At 36.4% G+C, this 17,746-nt stretch overlaps 2 protein-coding genes across 2 annotated transcripts in view; one reads left to right on the top strand and one right to left on the bottom strand.

Moving 5' to 3' along the window:
- Positions 1-4,143: 4,143 nt before the first annotated feature.
- The window catches only part of LOC106129115 (phospholipase A1), a 42,396-nt gene continuing 28,793 nt past the window's right edge, over positions 4,144-17,746 (bottom strand). Inside the window, exons 6-8 of the mRNA XM_013327585.2 lie at positions 5,248-5,439; positions 4,797-4,968; positions 4,144-4,414 (exon numbers count right to left, since the gene is read on the bottom strand). Coding sequence (XP_013183039.2) covers positions 4,357-4,414; positions 4,797-4,968; positions 5,248-5,439 — 422 coding nt within the window. The 3' untranslated portion in view covers positions 4,144-4,356. The remainder of the gene's footprint in view (positions 4,415-4,796; positions 4,969-5,247; positions 5,440-17,746) is intronic.
- On the top strand, positions 7,597-17,270 carry LOC106129159 (aldehyde dehydrogenase X, mitochondrial). Its single transcript, XM_060947794.1, has 11 exons — positions 7,597-7,756; positions 11,968-12,072; positions 12,275-12,542; positions 12,747-12,863; positions 13,786-13,973; positions 14,360-14,462; positions 14,886-15,067; positions 15,745-15,909; positions 16,181-16,338; positions 16,761-16,835; positions 17,082-17,270. The coding sequence occupies exons 1-11, from the start codon at positions 7,730-7,732 to the stop codon at positions 17,155-17,157; spliced, it is 1,464 nt and encodes a 487-aa protein (XP_060803777.1). The 5' UTR covers positions 7,597-7,729; the 3' UTR covers positions 17,158-17,270.

The raw sequence follows: 17,746 nt of genomic DNA, 5'->3' as shown, positions 1-17,746 counted from the left end.
ATTTAATTTGCGCAGAAATGTCGGGTATAAATTTCGTAAGTTGATTTTCTTACTAAAATTTTTCTAAGTATAAAACTTTTCGAACTTCGAAATATATCTTTTATAAAAGGGACGTAATAATTTAGGTAAATTTTGTGAATAAGGACTTATTTAATCCTAATTAAATATTAATTTTAACAGGTTCAATGTGAGTATTGGAATATAAGCTATTCAACAGAGTTGGAATTCACATTCGGAAAAAAATAACTTTGCAGCTTTCAGTAAATATATAGTTTCTATGAAGAAGAAAAGGGCATTTAAAAAAAATATTTTTTATGAGTAATCTGTTTTTGAAATATATTGGTACCTAGATATAATCTAATCCTCACTTCTTTTTCAGGGAAAGTTTAAGCTTCAGTTAATAAGTCTGGACAAATGCAAGGGCCCCAAAAGGCTAGACTGCTGTGCTGTGGACTGGCGCATTGGTCACGGGAACGTCATCTACTTCAGCATGAACGCTTCGCAGAACATCGAGCCTCTCAGGGTATGTCTTTAGAGTTACTGGACTTTTTCCAGGATCCGAATATATGTAGGAATGTTTTAGGTTTTTATATCAACAATTGCATGGTGCACGGATCATTCCCATGGATGTCGTAAAAGGCGATTTAGGGATAGGCTTATAACTGCGGGCTCTGTCTACCTCGCATGGGATTTAGACGTGATTATATGTATGTATGTATGTAAGGTGCATTTATATTCAATAGAACGTTAGTATTATGCCCTTTTTCGATCTTCACTCAGGGGAGTGTGGAACTCCTGGCACTGAAACCCCTTATGCCCCATGAGGGGCATCATGTGGTGTCCTGACAATGGCTAAAAGGCCGCACAGGTTCCAGTATCTGGCACCAGCCAAATAAATACCGCAACACAATGCCCTCTGGCTTTTCGCCGCGACTAATTCGAGAATATTGCTGTTAAGTTCGACCATTATATGGTTTTTAACTAACAAAAATGTCGTTATCAAGGAGTAGGTCTTTAAATTGAGCTGCTTGCCCCCCAATCAGCTCAATTTGAAGACCTACCTGATACCTAAGATGTTTATATCAATTAATGTTTCAGGTTAGTTTGAAGACGGCAGTCGTTAAGCGCACTTACTTGACTTTCCCGATCCTTATACTCATATACGTTTACATACATATATGGGGAGAAATGCCTGCAAGATGTTAATAAGTAATAATAAAAACTTAACATTGCAGGCCAAAATAATCGTATCAACGAACAGAAACAACCTGATAAGACTGCAAGTGAACAAGGTGTGCGACAACGTGTTCATGAAGCCCTTCATGCAGACCATACTCAATTTCACCGACGACTGCGTTATTTTGAAGGTAAACGTTTCTATTTATTGACCCAGCAGAACTGTCACTATTTGAATCTCAATTCCATTACAAAGCTATACCATTTTCACTATTGTTGGCTCTATCTACCCCCCAAGAGATATAGACGTGACTATAATGGATCTATGTATGTACCCAATAGACAAATAGAGAATTTTGCAATAAAAGACCTTTTATAATAATGTCATCTAAATATAAGATTAAAGAGAGATAGAAAAAGCACATCACATGTTTCGAGGTTCCGAAACCTCGGAACTTATTTTGAGAAAATTTTGCCTTTCAAAACACTAAATGGAGGAAAACTAGGAAGGCATGTACTGGTATTAAATGAATTTGAAGATCTTTAACACATTACTGAACCCTGATACCCTGAAGCAGCAGTTAATCATTAATTCATTCATATAATCACGTCTATAACCCTTGCGGGGTAGACATAGCCATGTCTTAGCATAACAGTCTTGAAAGACTGACAGGCCACGTTCAGCTGTAAAAATCTTAGCCACCTATTACTGTCTCTTTATTTAAATTTGCTTAATTAAGGCAGTTCATCTATTAGTTTTGTTTCCCAAGTTATTTGACAGGTCTGTCCATTGATGACAGCACTAGATAATTCGCTTAATTTCCAATAACTTCAATCATAACTCGCGCTGGATAAAATCTTATTAGTGTGTGTGTATGTAGACGAAAAATAATGGATAGCTAATGAAAACTATTCATCTACTTCCAGGGCAGTTACAAATTCGTGATAGACACAGAAAGCGTGATCAGCAGATACTACGGCGGGGAATTCTTCTACGGCAACGTGTCCATCTACTCCGTGCTCAACAATAACCGGTGTAATTTCTCCTGTAGCACCATGAGAGTTCATCTGTCTCCAAGAAAATAGTCCGAAAGATATTGTTGTTTCATTATTTTTATAATGTATTATTAAAGGTTTTTACACTTTGAGATTATTTAAAGCGATGGACTAGTAACCCGTCACACTCTGAATCTAAATTCCATCGTTGAGCTATTCGACAGCTCTGACAGAGATATATAATAGGCATAGACATATTCTCAGTAGTAGTTTTCTTGAAATACTTCATGGACTTATGCGGTGATGTTTCCATCTTTTAACCATCCACTAAAGAACCCAAATGACAATGTATGTATGCATATACCCAATTTATAAATTGGATGATTTGGCAATAACGGTACTTGGAAAATGATGTCATCTAGATAAAAGATTAAACATTTAATGGAACTCAGAAATTTTGACTTAATACGAAAAAGAATGGGACCACTCCATCTCATTCCCATGGATATCGTAAAATCAAAAAAAAAAAAAAAAAAAAATCAAAATATCTTTATTTTTCTCTACAATCTATAAATACATTAACAAAGTAAACAATATGTTGCAAATTACATTAAAGATTGTGAGAGACTAGTGCCTAAACTAAGCAGAGCTTGTATCTCAGAACACTAGCCTCTCCCCACTTGGTGTACGTAGTGTCATATTGTTATTAAAAAGTAAAAGTATAAAGAAAAACAATAAAACTTCGAGAAGCAATCTTTGAATCAATATATATAACAAAAGAAGAAAAGTTTTTTTAAATGAATTATGTAATTTCTCAAATTAAGCAATAGACTGTAACAAATTTTCTGTACAATTATAATCAAGACCTAATAAGTATTCTTTGATAGTCTTTTTACATAAGAATTTACTTTGAAGATGAATTTCCAATGTGCGATTAATCCCATTATACAGGAACGGACCTAGGTAACAATAAAAACGATGAGAAAAGACCGTATTAAAAGCAGAAGTCTGAATTTTAGGGGGACGCCGAGATTGACAGTTGTTTGTAGACATATATTTATTTTCCTGATGTTGCTTGGTGATTGTATTCAAGATAAAAAGTTGGCGAACAGTTAGCACTTGCGACTCTTGATAAAGGACTGTTGTCGGAAATAGGATCGGTTTGAAAAAGCATACTTTCAGGAGTGCTCTCTGAGCGCGTTCAAGTCTAATCAGAGTGGTCTTGCAAGCACCACCCCAAGTAACGATTCCATACGTAAGTATCGATTGACAGAGTGCAGTATATACCATTTTGACGATGCATGGTTCAGCAACATGCCGTAATTTCTTAAATATATACATTAGTTTACGGACTCTGCCAGTCATCACACTGATATGGGCCTGAAAAGACAATCTATTGTCAAGGGTTACACCAAGATATTTGACAATTTTTGAGCAGTACAGGGAAGGACAGGAGCAGGATTCAGAAGATGAGCAAGAAAGAGAGTGGGCTGTAATCGTAAGAGGAATTGAGTTTTTAGGAGGAGAGTATATAGAAAATGTAAGGTAACATGTTTTATTGACATTCAGGGTTAGCAGATTGGATCGCAGCCAACACGACACACTATCAAAGCCGGATTGTGCGAAGCTGAAGGCTTGTTTCCAGGTATCAGCGGAGAATAGGAGTGCAGTGTCGTCTGCATAAGACACAATTTTGTAAAAGGCGACTAAGAAATAGGCTTACAAACTTGGGATTCTTATTTAGGCGATGGGCTAGCAACCTGTCACTATTTGAATCTCAATTATATCATTAAGCCAAATAGCTAAACGTGGCCTGTTGGCTCTGTCTACCCCGCAAGGGATATAGACGTGACCATATGTATGTAATTTTGACTTCTGTGTGAAAATACAAATATTTTGGTTTGTAAATAAAACTGCAGACTCCATTTATTTATTTTCTTTATCAATCAAAATAAATTATTTACAGTGGTAAGTTCAATAAATATTTAATTAAAAGTTAACTTATTCATAGTCTTAAATACTTTTAATATCAGCATGTAGACATGTCAAGCTGCTGTTTGCTCCAAACCTTGGATCGATATTATATTATTTACAAATTGTGATGATACAGGCCGCAAAACTGTTGTAGATATACTGGTGAAGACTATTGTGCTTTCATTGTATTCAGGAATTCTTTTAATGATGTTAATCAAATGGACAATCTTCATCGTGGTCGACGCTGACACAGTACATCCCTCGAGCACTGAAAAATAAATATATTTTGACGATATTTTCTAAAAGAACAAATTATACATTTTCTGTTAGTGTTGTAAATTCTAAATTTAAATTATGATGATATATAAATCTATACGAGTATAGCCATCCTTCAAAGATTAAGATCCCTTCTCACATCAATGTTTCCCATCCTGACTTACGGACCTAGGAGATTGAGGTCTAAATCCTGGGGCAAAGCTAATTAATTTTCCTCATCAAGCTTACCCTCGAAAGGTGAGAACGCAACGAAGTCTAACGCCAGTCGGAAGATGACAATTATATTTCCATCAGAAGCCGCCCAGAAAAAAATTGTGAAAACTATATGTGGAAGCCCATAGCCTGAAACTAGGGACAAAGCTACTAAATCTTACTTGTCAGGCGTGTCCTCCCCGATCCTGACGGCCCGCTGATCGAGCCGCACCCCCCACCGTCCCCCCTCCTTGGGGCAGTTAGTGTTGCACGGCACCCCCACTATGCGCAGGCGCTTTCTGACGCTCGCCGCGAAGTAGCAAGAACTCTTGAAGTGGCTGCAACGGGATACTCCTGGAAATGATCACCATATTTGTTTAAATTTGAATCTTTGCCGTTGAAATTAGAATATTCTCATATTTCTGGAAGTTCAACGTAATAATGGGTGCCACAACCCCGGCGACATTGACAATGAAGCTGGAGATTTGAAAGGAAGCAACTCCTAATCATTCTTTTCACTTGCAGTCTTATCAACCTAATAAAATTCGGCACTGAAAATGCTTTACGGAAAAACAAATAATAAACTATTTAAATTTCTGACAACTCCCACGTAAGCGAAGCCCATGCACTCACTCATGTAATGCCCCTTGCACCCCGGCTGCCACCTCCCCCCGTTGATGCAGAAGTCCGCATGGCCGACCTGCCCCGTCTCCCCCAGGAACCCCGCGTTGGTGTGCAGCACGTGGACCACCTCCGCGTCACTCCGGCCCAGTCGGAACTCCTTGGAGCCGTAAGAGTTGATCAGGGGACGCGCTGGGTCTAGACCTGGAATATCCGTACTTGTATTATAGCAAAGTGCCGTGCGGTTCCCGGCCCCTCAGAAAACAGCATTTGCTAGACATTATATTCTCAATAGCTAAGCATTGTCTGCCAGCTACTTCTCTTTCCATGCAAATTGCAAAGTCAATCAAGGGAAAGGCTTTAAATTTGAGATTCTTAATTTAAACGACGGGCTGGAAATCTGTCTCTATTTGAATCATAATGTCTTTATTAAGCCATACACGCCCGTAACTTTTTTTAGTGAGCGAGTTACCTCACATAGGTTTCATCGCCATAAGAGCAAAGGTTAGAAATCAATCAATTTAGATACTTTAGAAAAGAGTTTTTGGTATCATTTTACTCGATTGCCGATGTAGATTTTGGAATCTTTTTTTTTCGCCAGATTATTGCTTATTGGCCTATTTATAATGTCTAGATCTGTTTGCAATCCTGCAATACCCTACGCCCTTAGTTTAATAGCCATCAGTTAAAATGCACCAGATACCTACGCTATAAAACGCGACAGGGAAAGAAAGCAATAAATAATTAAATTAATAAGACAATATTCCAATAATATATCTTATTCACTTGAGATAAAGCGAAAAATTGTTTTTCACAAACAATACTCTGATATTTCTTGAATGCTGATAAGTTTTATCAAGAAATGCTCATTAAAATAATAATATTATTAATTGTTATCACCAAGAAATAAATAAATTGAATACTAGCTGTTACCCGCGACTTCGTTTGCCGTTAACAAACGAAAATAACGATCACTACTAATCTCAATAAAAAAGCTGACCTATTAAAAAGCTTGGATAATTTATTTTTTCGTGTATCAATTATTATGTTGGACCAAGCTTAAAACATTTGAGAAAACCGTATTTAAATCACAACAATAGTTTTCGCGTGAATTAAGTACAGACAAACAGAAAGTTTTGGCTTCTTTTACGGATCCCTCATATCGTTTCTTTTTGGCAATATATTTGAAGTACAGACATCGGTCAGATACAATTTTATCATAATGTAGTTATAAAAAGTTTACTTTATAAGAATATAACGAAAGATGATATCAATATGTTATTAATATTATTTATACAATAGTATAAATACCATTAGTCTCTGCCTACCCCTCCGGGAAAGAGGCGTGATTTTATGTATGTTTACAATAATAATATTATGTTCCTACGTACAACTATAATGATAAAATCATAATTGTTTAGTAAATATACTTACTCATCGATTTGGGTTCAATTGACCTGGTACACACTAGGTCTATTTTAAATGGTTTTGTAATTTGATCTTCCTTGCATAAAATGTTATTAGTGAAACCATTTTTGACACGAAAGGAATCTATTCAGATGACGATGGTTTGTGGGTAATCCCAATTAGAATGGGAAAAGTGGGGTATTTTAGTTTAAGGCAAGCGAAGCTGCGGGCTAGTCACTAACTACATCACTACATAATTATAAAGTCCCTTTTTTCTCTGTCTGTATGTATGCCCCAATCTCGGAAAGTTTTTGACGGATTTTGTTCCTGTTTGAAATGTTTGAGAGAGGGGTTTTCTGAGGAAGATTTTTATAATGCTACCGGTGCGAAGACGAGATGGGTCGCTTGTTACTAATACAAAATGCTTCTCTTCTGGTCTAGTACCATAAAAAAGTGAGTGCTAACACTTTCTCTTCTCGCAAAGAAGGCGGCCTGTTGGCAACTCAATATCTGAATCTCAATTACATTTACAGATTAAAATATTCAAACTATACATACATTCACGTCCATATCCCTTGCGGAGTAGACAGTGCCAGAAAAGACTGATAGGCCAAGCTCAGCTGGTAGAATTGAGATTAATATAGTGACTGGTTGCCAGCCCGTCGTCTAAAAGTGAATCCTTAAAAAATCCTATCCCTTAATTGCCTTTTACGACATCCATCAGAAATAGATGGAGTTGTCCTATTCTTTTTTCTATTACACTGACACTTATTCCAATTAACTAACAAACTAAATAAAGACGTTAAATAACAATCAATTCCATACACTTCCTGTCCCGGAATTATTGTGTAATACATATATAATCCATAAAATTCACACCTCACGCATGTTTACGGATTAATTTAAATAGATATGCGACATCGAATTGATAGGCTAGTAGTGATAAACCTTATCAGCGGTCGTCCAGCCGAATGTGTTTGTTCGCTTGGAATTCTATTTGTGTAGGTATAGCAAGTAGTTGATTCTCAGCGATCGCTCACTCGGCGGGAGACTTCCAGTGTGTGCAGACGTGTTAAAATAAAACAAAATGAAAGTTGACGTCAAATATACTAAGGTAAGATTTTATATATATAGAAAATTGGATAAATTATTAGAGTGAGTTGTTTGAATGCGCTAATTAAAGATATATTTTTAGTAGTGTTGTACTAATATTAAAATATGTATTGAATTTGAGTTGTGATATGATTTTTTTAGTTAAAAATAACAATTGTTAAGTTCTTATTCATCAACTTTAAATTTTATTCATGTAGTTAGTATCTAACGTACAAAAATGCGGCTCGTTTAATATTATGACATGTTTATAACAGTCAGTTAAACTAATCTACATATTATATCAATACATTAGATAATATTTATTCAAACTCCGTTGAAATCGCTAACAAAAAAAAACTTCAATGAGTTCCAGTCACCACTATTAATCTAATTAAATATGTATTTTTTATAATTTGCTGATATGACTTAATGGATTTTTGTTTAGTTGATCCATACTTGTACCTATATACAGATAGTCACGTCTATATCCTTTGCGGGGCGGACAGAGTCAACAGTCCCGAAAAGACTGATGGGCTGGCAACAGCTTGCTAGCCCATCAGTCTTTTCGGGACTGACGGGCTAAGCCTATCCCTTAGTCGCATTTAACGGCATCCAAGGGAAAAAGACGAAGTGTTCCTTTCTTTTCTGTTTTGGTGTCAATAATTTTCAAAAAATTGACAAAAAATTATTTGTTTTTTGTTCGTAACGAATTCAATGTAAAAAAAGCAGTTCTAGCGGTACTAATAATGAAGAAATCTAATCTATAGTATAGTAACCCTTATGTAACAACTAAATGGTCGACCACAAAAATTTCCATAAAATTTTTCGATACTCATAAAATACCAAGGAAAATGTACATACGTATAACTAGCAATTCAGTTTATCAAACACCCATTGTATTTATAAAGAGCAGTCATGCTTTTGAACGATTCTTGAAGTACACTTGAATACCTAACCTACTGTAATTTCACACTTTCCTGTTGTTCTTCTAACTGCCTATTGTCGATTGCAAATGTACATATCATGCCTTGCTTTACGGGGCAGACAGAGTCAATAGGTTACGTTTAACTAGATGATGAAAGTAAAATGAATCTATTTATTTCCTTGACTTTTATAATAATGTTGCCAAAAGAGTTTATGAGGTAATGTGTTGTTCAAGATTTTGCATCTTACTGTGTCTTACTGTGACTCATGCAGCAGATAAGAATTACTTAATTTAGATATCACCATAAATTATTATTTTTTTTTGTACAAAAATCTAATAAGCGTAGTTATATAGAATTTTATTGAAATTAGGAACGGATAGACAAGACCTACCGAAGTAACGTAGGCCACTGTTTTAAATTTAAAAAAAAATAAGATGGAAATCCGCTTTGGATAATTATCAAATGTCATCAAAGTTGGCCGCTGAAAATAGTAATAATAATTTTATTTATCAGCGTAATTTTTAATAGAATAAATACCTTCACACTCTTTGATCTAAATTATATTTATTCAAATGTACGAAAAGGAAACAGCCAAGCTGAAGTATTTTTGTGGACAGAAAATCCTCAAGGCTTTTCATTGATCAATGTAATGTTTATACAGATATTCACAAATAACATTGGAAAATTTATTGAAATTCCACCTTTATAAATACGATACAGCTTCGTTTTGTTCAAAGGAAGAAATTATCTTAATGACAGTCAAACACACATGATTACAGTATCTTTACTGCGCGAGTAACAGTAGGTACCTACCTACATAATTATTTTAATGAGCTGAACTATTTTAAGACTTCGACGAAAAACAAACACTAGGTATTACACTTATCACACCATTTCATCTTCGACATTACATAAATGCGAAACATACATACATATAATCGTTTATATCCCTTGCGGGGTAGACAGAGCCAACAGTCTTGAAAAGACAGAGGGCTACGTCCAGCTGTGTGGCTTAGATTGTATGCCCATTGCCTACAAGAAGAATCCCAATCTTTTAAGCCTATCCCTTAGTCGCCTTATACGACATCCCTGGGAAAGAGATGGAGTGGTCCTATTCTATTAAAGTGCTGGAAACCACACGGTGCAAGCTCAAATTGTGCCTATTCACACTTGCCTTGAAAATAGTTGTATGTATCTGGTAAGAAAGATGTGCGGGGAGGGAATTCCAAATCACAGCGATTTGTAATGATGATAATTTAGATAAAGATACAATTGACATGCAAGCGAGGGTCCGGACCAGAGTCGTGTATAAAATATACTTGGCACGTTTTGTACAGTCAATGTCAGTTAAACTTGACCCCGTCCGTAATAAATATCCATTGGTGGTGAACTTTATCTGCCTCCCACTGTACCCGTTGTGTGCCCGGTCAATTGACAACGATTATGTTTCCGATCGTATCCACATGGAGACATGGCAGCTACAGCGCACGTGATCAAAGTAGTTAAAGTACAGAGATTACGACTCCTTCTCTGTCCTGGCTTTGGCTGTTATATTAAACTACTTAAAATTATTGTGCAATATTGTGCATTTTCATTATTTACTGTCTTATTATGAACTACTAAAATTTTGTTATGTACAATAGAGTATTTACAAACAACTAAACATGATGAAACACCTGCAAAAAACTATATACTTATAGGGTGTAAATTACGAGTTACATTTTAAGACATAAAAATTTTGAGACAAAGTTATTCTAATGAATAAATTAATAGCCGCAGAAAATATACTAAGTAGTAAAGATATAACGAATCTATATTTCGCACATAAAATGAGGTAGGGTAACTACATGACTGTAGGGCAAACCATTATTAATATCATGGCGACCCATGGTGACCCATTTAAGAATGCCTCCGTCAAGGATGAATAATTTACCCCGCTTTTTTTTTTACATTTTCCATTATTTCTTCACTCCTAATAGTTGCAGCGTGATGTTATTTAGCCTAAAGTCTTCCTCGATAAATATTCTATTCAACACAAAAAAAAATCAATTCGAACCAGTAGTCCTTGAGATTAGCGCGTTCAATCAAACAAACTCTTCAGCTTTTTAATATAAGTATAGATGTATAAGCTGTCTCTCTACACTTTCCATGTTTTGCACCGCCCCCATAGTTCACAGTCAAGGACAATGCGTCGCTTCGTCGGCGAGACGACGCCGCACGATGTGTACGAATAGAAATAGCTGCCTCGCACACAACGCAGTGTTTGTTTGTGTTGTCACTAGGGTTGCCAACTATACGTTATAATAACGTATCCTACTTTATTTTTGGTAATAATGCTTTATACTTTTGCATACAAATAAAGTATGCGAAAATACATTTATTTCCAACTTTTACTGTGGTGCGTAAAACAAAACACTCATTATGGGTAAATATTTATAAGTACAACTATTTAACTGTACATATAAGTTAAAACAGATGATGGAAACTATTTATAATTACTTAAAAATTCATCTGATAACTTACCAAATGTAAAAAAAAAATATTTCTTATTTAGGTACTGTCCGTTTCCGCCACTTCAGCTTTCATTGAGAGAGTTTTTTCTATAATGAATCAGAAGTGGCGAGAAGATAGAAATAGGGCGTCATGAAATTTAATAAAAAACGAATTATTTATTTATTTATATTTAAATTTTGATTGTCAAACAACCTTCGAAACATTTAAAGGTTGCAAGAAATTGTTAGCATGTACTAAAAGCACACAAAACCATAAAATTTGTAAAAAAAAAGCAACCCTAGTTGTCACATTGAGCAACTTGGTTTTGTGTGCGTGTGGGCCCGCATTATGCCACAGAATTATTTAAACATCGAATGCCGAACCGATAAATTCCCCGCTTAAGTTCTCTCTTCCCCGATACCTACCTTCAAAGCAAGATTACTTGAGTTGGCGTGCAAAAGACCTTTGCTGCTTACGATAAAAAGATAAACTGTTGCACCATAAGAGCAAAACATACAAAACAGCACAAATGAGACAGAAATGGAACAAAGGCGGACTTATCGCTAATGCAATCTCTTCCAGTCAGCCTTTGGGCAGATGGAAATCGAAAAATAAATATCTTTCAACATGTGCATCAATCTGTAGAAGATGAACAGAGAAAGGAAGAGGGGCGTCCTGGCTAAATTTAAGTTCTAAACTACTCAAAACCAACGAGCTTGCATGAATAGATAGATGAATATGGAAGAAGCGGGAGAAGTATGCAGGGGTCGTGGCAAGTGGAAATAGTATTCCTCACAAGTATATTTAATTTCAGCTGTTCATCAACAACGAGTGGGTGGACGCTGTCAGCAAGAAGACGTTCCCCACCATCAACCCTCAGGATGAGTCAGTCATCACACAAGTTGCAGAAGGAGACAAGGTAAGAAATAGAGGACTTTTTAAATCATCTTAAATTAGGTAAAGTCTTGAAAGGCTTTCAGACCTTCAGGTCGTGAAATTGAGATTCAAATTGTGATAGTGCTAGTCCAACGCCAAAAGAAGAATCCTAATTTAATAAGCTTTACCTTCCTAGACATTTTGTTTGATAATTATATGCTATTAATGTGATATATTTTACCCAGGCCGATGTGGATCTAGCAGTTGCCGCCGCCAAGAAGGCCTTCCACCGGTACTCCGAATGGCGAACCCTGGACGCCTCCGAGCGAGGCCGCCTGCTCCTCAAACTTGCCGACCTTGTGGACAGAGACGTTCAGTACCTGTCCGAGCTGGAGGTCTTGGACAACGGGAAACCGCTGAAGAATGCGATCGGTGAAATAAGCTGGTCAGCGAATGTGATCAGATATTATGCCGGAAAGGCGGACAAAATCCTGGGAAACACAATTCCCGCAGGTAATTTATGATGTCAGCTAATGCGTGCTTCCATAAATACCAAATTGAACATAAACTTATAGAGTTATCCGAAGATTGTCTACCAAAACCACTCCAGGATCACCAGGTCAAATAATGAATGTGTTAGGGCCAATTGCTATTAAAGTTTTTTTGGCTTGAATGACTTGAATCTAATATGACGTCATGGATAACCTTTGATTGCAGATGGTGAAGTGATGTCCATGACCCTCAAAGAGCCCGTTGGTGTCTGTGGTCAAATTCTTCCATGGAACTACCCCATCCCTATGTTCGTTTGGAAAATCGCCCCTGCTCTGGCTGCTGGTAAGAAGCAAAAAGATGACGATAGCATACTACATCTGTAAGAACAACAGTACCTACACCATTGATAAACAATAACGTTTAATTTTAACAATAACATATGCGCATGAGTTTGTTAACATTATATAACTTGAAATGGATTTTTATCATATTTTAAACCTTGACCCATGTTCACAACTGAAAGTAAATATCAGGATTTATATAAAAGGCACTAACGCAGTATACGTTTAAACCGTTGCTAAAGTTTCAGGAACGAACGTCACAGACAGATTTTGTTGTTGATTAAAAATAAATAAATAATTATAAATGATTGCTTGTCTCTTTGCTGATCTGGTCTTAGAAAGATTGCTCAATTGCGTAACAGTATGGATGATTACACCATAATTTCACCATATTAGCTTTTATTGCGCAATCGTATTATATTTTCATCCGAAACTTTTCTTTAGCTTTTTTCATTATTATTATCTTTGGGCCACCGAAATGTTTCACAATTTATTGCAATACAATTTTGTTCTGAGACAAGATGAAAATATGACGCAAGCATATGTCCCCGAGTTTATACTAAATAAATATATAAGGGACAAATAACACAGATTGAGTTAGCCTCGAAGTAAGTTCTAAACTTGTGTTACGAGATACTAACTCAACGATACTATATTTTATAATAAATACGTATATAGATAAACATCCAGGACCCAGGCCAATCAGAGCGGTACTGAGTACGATACAGAGCGGAGTTAACAAATATACTTGGATGACTTAATCTTTAATCGCACGAAATGAACATAAGATTGATACGCACATTTTTTACTTTGAAAATAGTAACGTAATAATTACGTATTGTACTACATTAATGAAAGCATACGCTTAAAGTTTTTGAGAAAGAGTGCCTTAAGCCAATTCTTAATTAGTCTTTGATCTCTAGGATGCACAACGATTGTAAAACCGGCCGAGCAGACTCCCCTCACGGCCCTGGCCATGGCTGCCCTGATCAAGGAGGCCGGCTTCCCCCCCGGCGTGGTCAACGTGGTCACTGGGTACGGGCCCACCGCCGGCGGTGCCATCACCCACCACCCGGACGTTGATAAAGTTGCTTTCACCGGATCTACAGAGGTATTTTATTTCTAAATTTTAATACTCGTAATGATTGTTACTTTAGTTTTTGTGCGTAAATTAAAAATCTTAGATACCTTTGGAGTGTACAATATGTTGTAGACCTAAAATGTCTTGATTTGTAAATTGCGACTAAATTCACCTAATGTAATCTTTTATTATGTAATATAACCACATTGACGATAACAACATTAAATAATTTCGTGAGCATCAATTACTTATTATCTAATCTGATGATATCTCCGTAATACCTCTTTGTATTTGATCAGTTCAAGATTGAAAATTTGATAAATCTTTCTTAACATATTGACGAGAAAATGATTAGATGATTAGACGAAGACAGGGACTACAAATTTTACACCTTACAATTTCATCGTATGTTTCAGATCGGCCGTGTTATCATGAAAGCCGCATCTGAAGTCAATCTCAAACGAGTCACCCTCGAGCTAGGAGGCAAGAGTCCTCTGGTCGTCTTCAATGACGCTGATGGTTAGTAATTCTACTTTAAATCTATTATAAGCAAACGTCTTTTATCACATCAACATTTGACTATAACCTTTCTTCAGATCCACTTCAAACATCGCCTAACTGGAGCGAACTTTGGCAAATGATTTATAACCAATTGATTGCTCTGCTTATTAATGAAATTGTTGAATTAATACTTCGGTTATTCTTTTCAATCTACTGATTATATCTAGTTACTTTTGTCAAAGGGTTCCACATAATGAATAATTAAGATACTGATTAGTTCAGTCACTAGTCTCTCACAGGTCCTGTATCTCAATCAATATGTTTAAGTCTTATCCGGAAAGTTTTTTCTTTGAATTCTTCAACTTTAGTTTTAAGTTCAGAGCTTCAGTTATGCACTCACATGGCATGTTTAATAAATTATTCAAAACGTTTTAATTTTAGTGGAAAAGGCTGCAGAACTGGCCCACAGAGCGGCGTTCGCCAACGCCGGTCAGTGCTGCGTGGCTGGAACCAGGACTTATGTGCAATCTGGTATCTATGACAAGTTTGTCGCAAAAGCCGCCGAAATCGCCAAAAAGAGGACTGTCGGCAACCCCTACCAGGATGTTGAACAAGGGCCACAGGTAAGCAAAAATATTTTAGTAACTTGATGCTAAATTTCTATAGAGTCGCCTTCCGTCAATTCGCGTTCGTAGTCTAATAAAAATCTCCAAATTTCCTGCCATTCAGTTTATTCTAAATTTTATGTGAATTGACTGTTTCAACTTTAACGAAACGGTGACTTGTGGTATTACAAGCGTGTCATCGATAAAACAATAAAACTTCATCACTGAAGGAATATTATAAACGCTTGAATTTCAGTATAGCCCTGAGTATTAATTCAACTGCACTTTCTAATAAGCATCCCTGAAAACAATCCATAAATTTTTATAAGCATACATATTTCGATAAAAATGTTTTACATCTTTCGATTGATAAATCACATTTCTAACATCTTTCCCTTGCTAATTTTAGTGTATATGTAGTTTTAAGAAATCTATATTTGTAAATTGGCGTCCGATGAAAATGCTGCAGTGTAGTTTGTTCCGCCGCTTCTTCTACACATGCGCTTTGGAAGCGGTAGTAGTTATAATTAGATTTAAGTGATGCGACTTCAATAAGTGATTTCTTGTATGTTTATGTTTATAGACTTTTATTCTTATAAAGACATATTGTACATCACTTACATAAGAACATAAAATACAAAGAAATAATAATACATAAGTTCTTGAAAATAAATCTATTCTATTCTATTGTTTAGATTGATCAAGAGATGTTCGACAAAGTGTTAGGGTACATCGAGTCCGGCAAAAAGTCGGGCGCTAGGTGTGTGGCGGGGGGCGGCCGCCACGGCTCCGTGGGCTTCTTCGTCCAGCCCACTGTCTTCGCCGACGTCAAGGATGACATGAAGATCGCCAGGGAAGAGGTCAGTGAACTTGTCATTTAGCCGTTAATATCCCACTTCTGAGCAAAAGGCTCCCCTCACTCCTACTAGACATCCCAATCTTTTTATCACCAAATTCCATTAGACAATATGACTATCTTGTCTTCGATTTCCCTTTTTTACTGTACTCTTTAGTGGAAATAAATTGGTAAAAACATCTACATTATACTTTAAAAAACAGATAGTTACAAAGTGTATTCATTGAGTCTTCAATTTGTGCTTCCTTTTAAAGCCGTGTTATGTTATTCTTTAGATCTTCGGCCCTGTCCAGAGCATCCTCAAGTTTGAGAGCTTCGAGGAGATCGTGGACCGCGCCAACGACTCCAACTACGGCCTGGGCGCCGGCGTCGTCACCAACGACATCTCCACAGCCCTGGCGTTCGTCAAGCACGTCCGAGCTGGCTCTGTTTGGTTTGTACTCTTATTTCTGATGACCATTCATGGCTTAATATCCCACTTTGAGAAAATCGTGGAATGCGTTAATGACTCCAACTAAGGCCTTGGTGCTGACGTGGTCACCAACGACGTCTCCATAGCCCTGACCTTCGTCATGTCCGAGCTATTTCTGTCTGTTTGGTTCAAATCTCACTAATCCATGGAATTTTATGGGTCATCTGGTGGGTCTGTGATTAATTTATAAGCTATACCTACATTAATAAAAACAAATTGGCTTGTATAAATTCATAAAGATAATAAATATTTGTTAACTCAACGAAGACGTACGTTTTCCGGCGTCTTGTTACAAGCTTTCTCTTCTCTTTAGGAAATCACTTTTACATATTATTGGGGGAAATGAATGATGTTACACATGAATAAAATATATATTTCCACAGGGTCAACACCTACGAGCACGTCGCGTGCCAGACGCCATTCGGGGGATTCAAGGAGTCTGGAATCGGCCGCGAAATGTAAGATATTCTTGATAATGATTTTACTAACTAAATTTACTTCATAATAAATATTGCCGCAAACTTAGACCTCGCGAAGACATTAAATTTTTACATAATTGTGTATATCTCAAACACTACTGAACCGATTTTGATGCCCCACGAACTTGAAAATTCTTGATTTTGATGAAAAAGACAGATTATTTTGGTCAAAATCAGACCAACTATAGTTTCTAACTTAATGAAATGAATGTGAAATAATTCCAGGGGCGAGGACGGCATCCTGCAATACCTGGAGAACAAGACTGTGACCATCCACCTGCCGAAGAAACCCCTGCTGTAAACAACCAAAAGCATACTAACATTTAACCAAAGCATTTATTTCTAACCCTAACATTTTGTAAAGATATTATTTTATATATAAAAATTTCGCAATAAAATGATAATTGTATACAATGTATTTTACAATTTAATCAACCCTAAATACGATTGACACTTTTTTGAAAGTGAAAGTTTGGATGAGAGAAGGTAAAGCTCTAAAAAAGCCCATAATTCCCACGGGAGCTAAGCCCCTGGACGCATTAATTTCAATAATAAAGATTCAATAAAGAGTTTAGATGAATGAATGAAAAGATATTTCGACCCCCCAGAGGAACACTTCAAAATGTGTCGTATCGAAACAGGAATGTTATTAAGCGGAGAAATTTACAATGACTTGGTGAGTAAAAATAAAGGGAGTAGCTGTTTTTATATAAACCGAACGATGGTAAAAGCTAGTTAATCTATACTAATATTATAAAGCTGAAGAGTTTGTTTGTTTGAACGCGCTAATCTCAGGAACTACTTACTGGTTCGCATTGAAAATTTTTGTGTTGAATAGACCATTTGTCGAGGAAGGCTTTAGGCCATATAACATCACGCTGCAACTATAA

This window comes from Amyelois transitella, chromosome 14 (assembly GCF_032362555.1).
Source record: "Amyelois transitella isolate CPQ chromosome 14, ilAmyTran1.1, whole genome shotgun sequence".
NCBI lineage: Eukaryota > Metazoa > Arthropoda > Insecta > Lepidoptera > Pyralidae > Amyelois > Amyelois transitella.
This window is presented reverse-complemented; position numbering and strand designations above follow the sequence as displayed.

Coding starts and splice junctions, on each gene's coding strand:
- LOC106129159 (XM_060947794.1), top strand. CDS start 7,730: ATGAAAGTTGACGTCAAATATACTAAG. Junction 12,543..12,746: donor GGGAAACACAATTCCCGCAG/GTAATTTATGAT, acceptor CTTTGATTGCAG/ATGGTGAAGTGATGTCCATG. Junction 16,836..17,081: donor TCTGGAATCGGCCGCGAAAT/GTAAGATATTCT, acceptor AAATAATTCCAG/GGGCGAGGACGGCATCCTGC.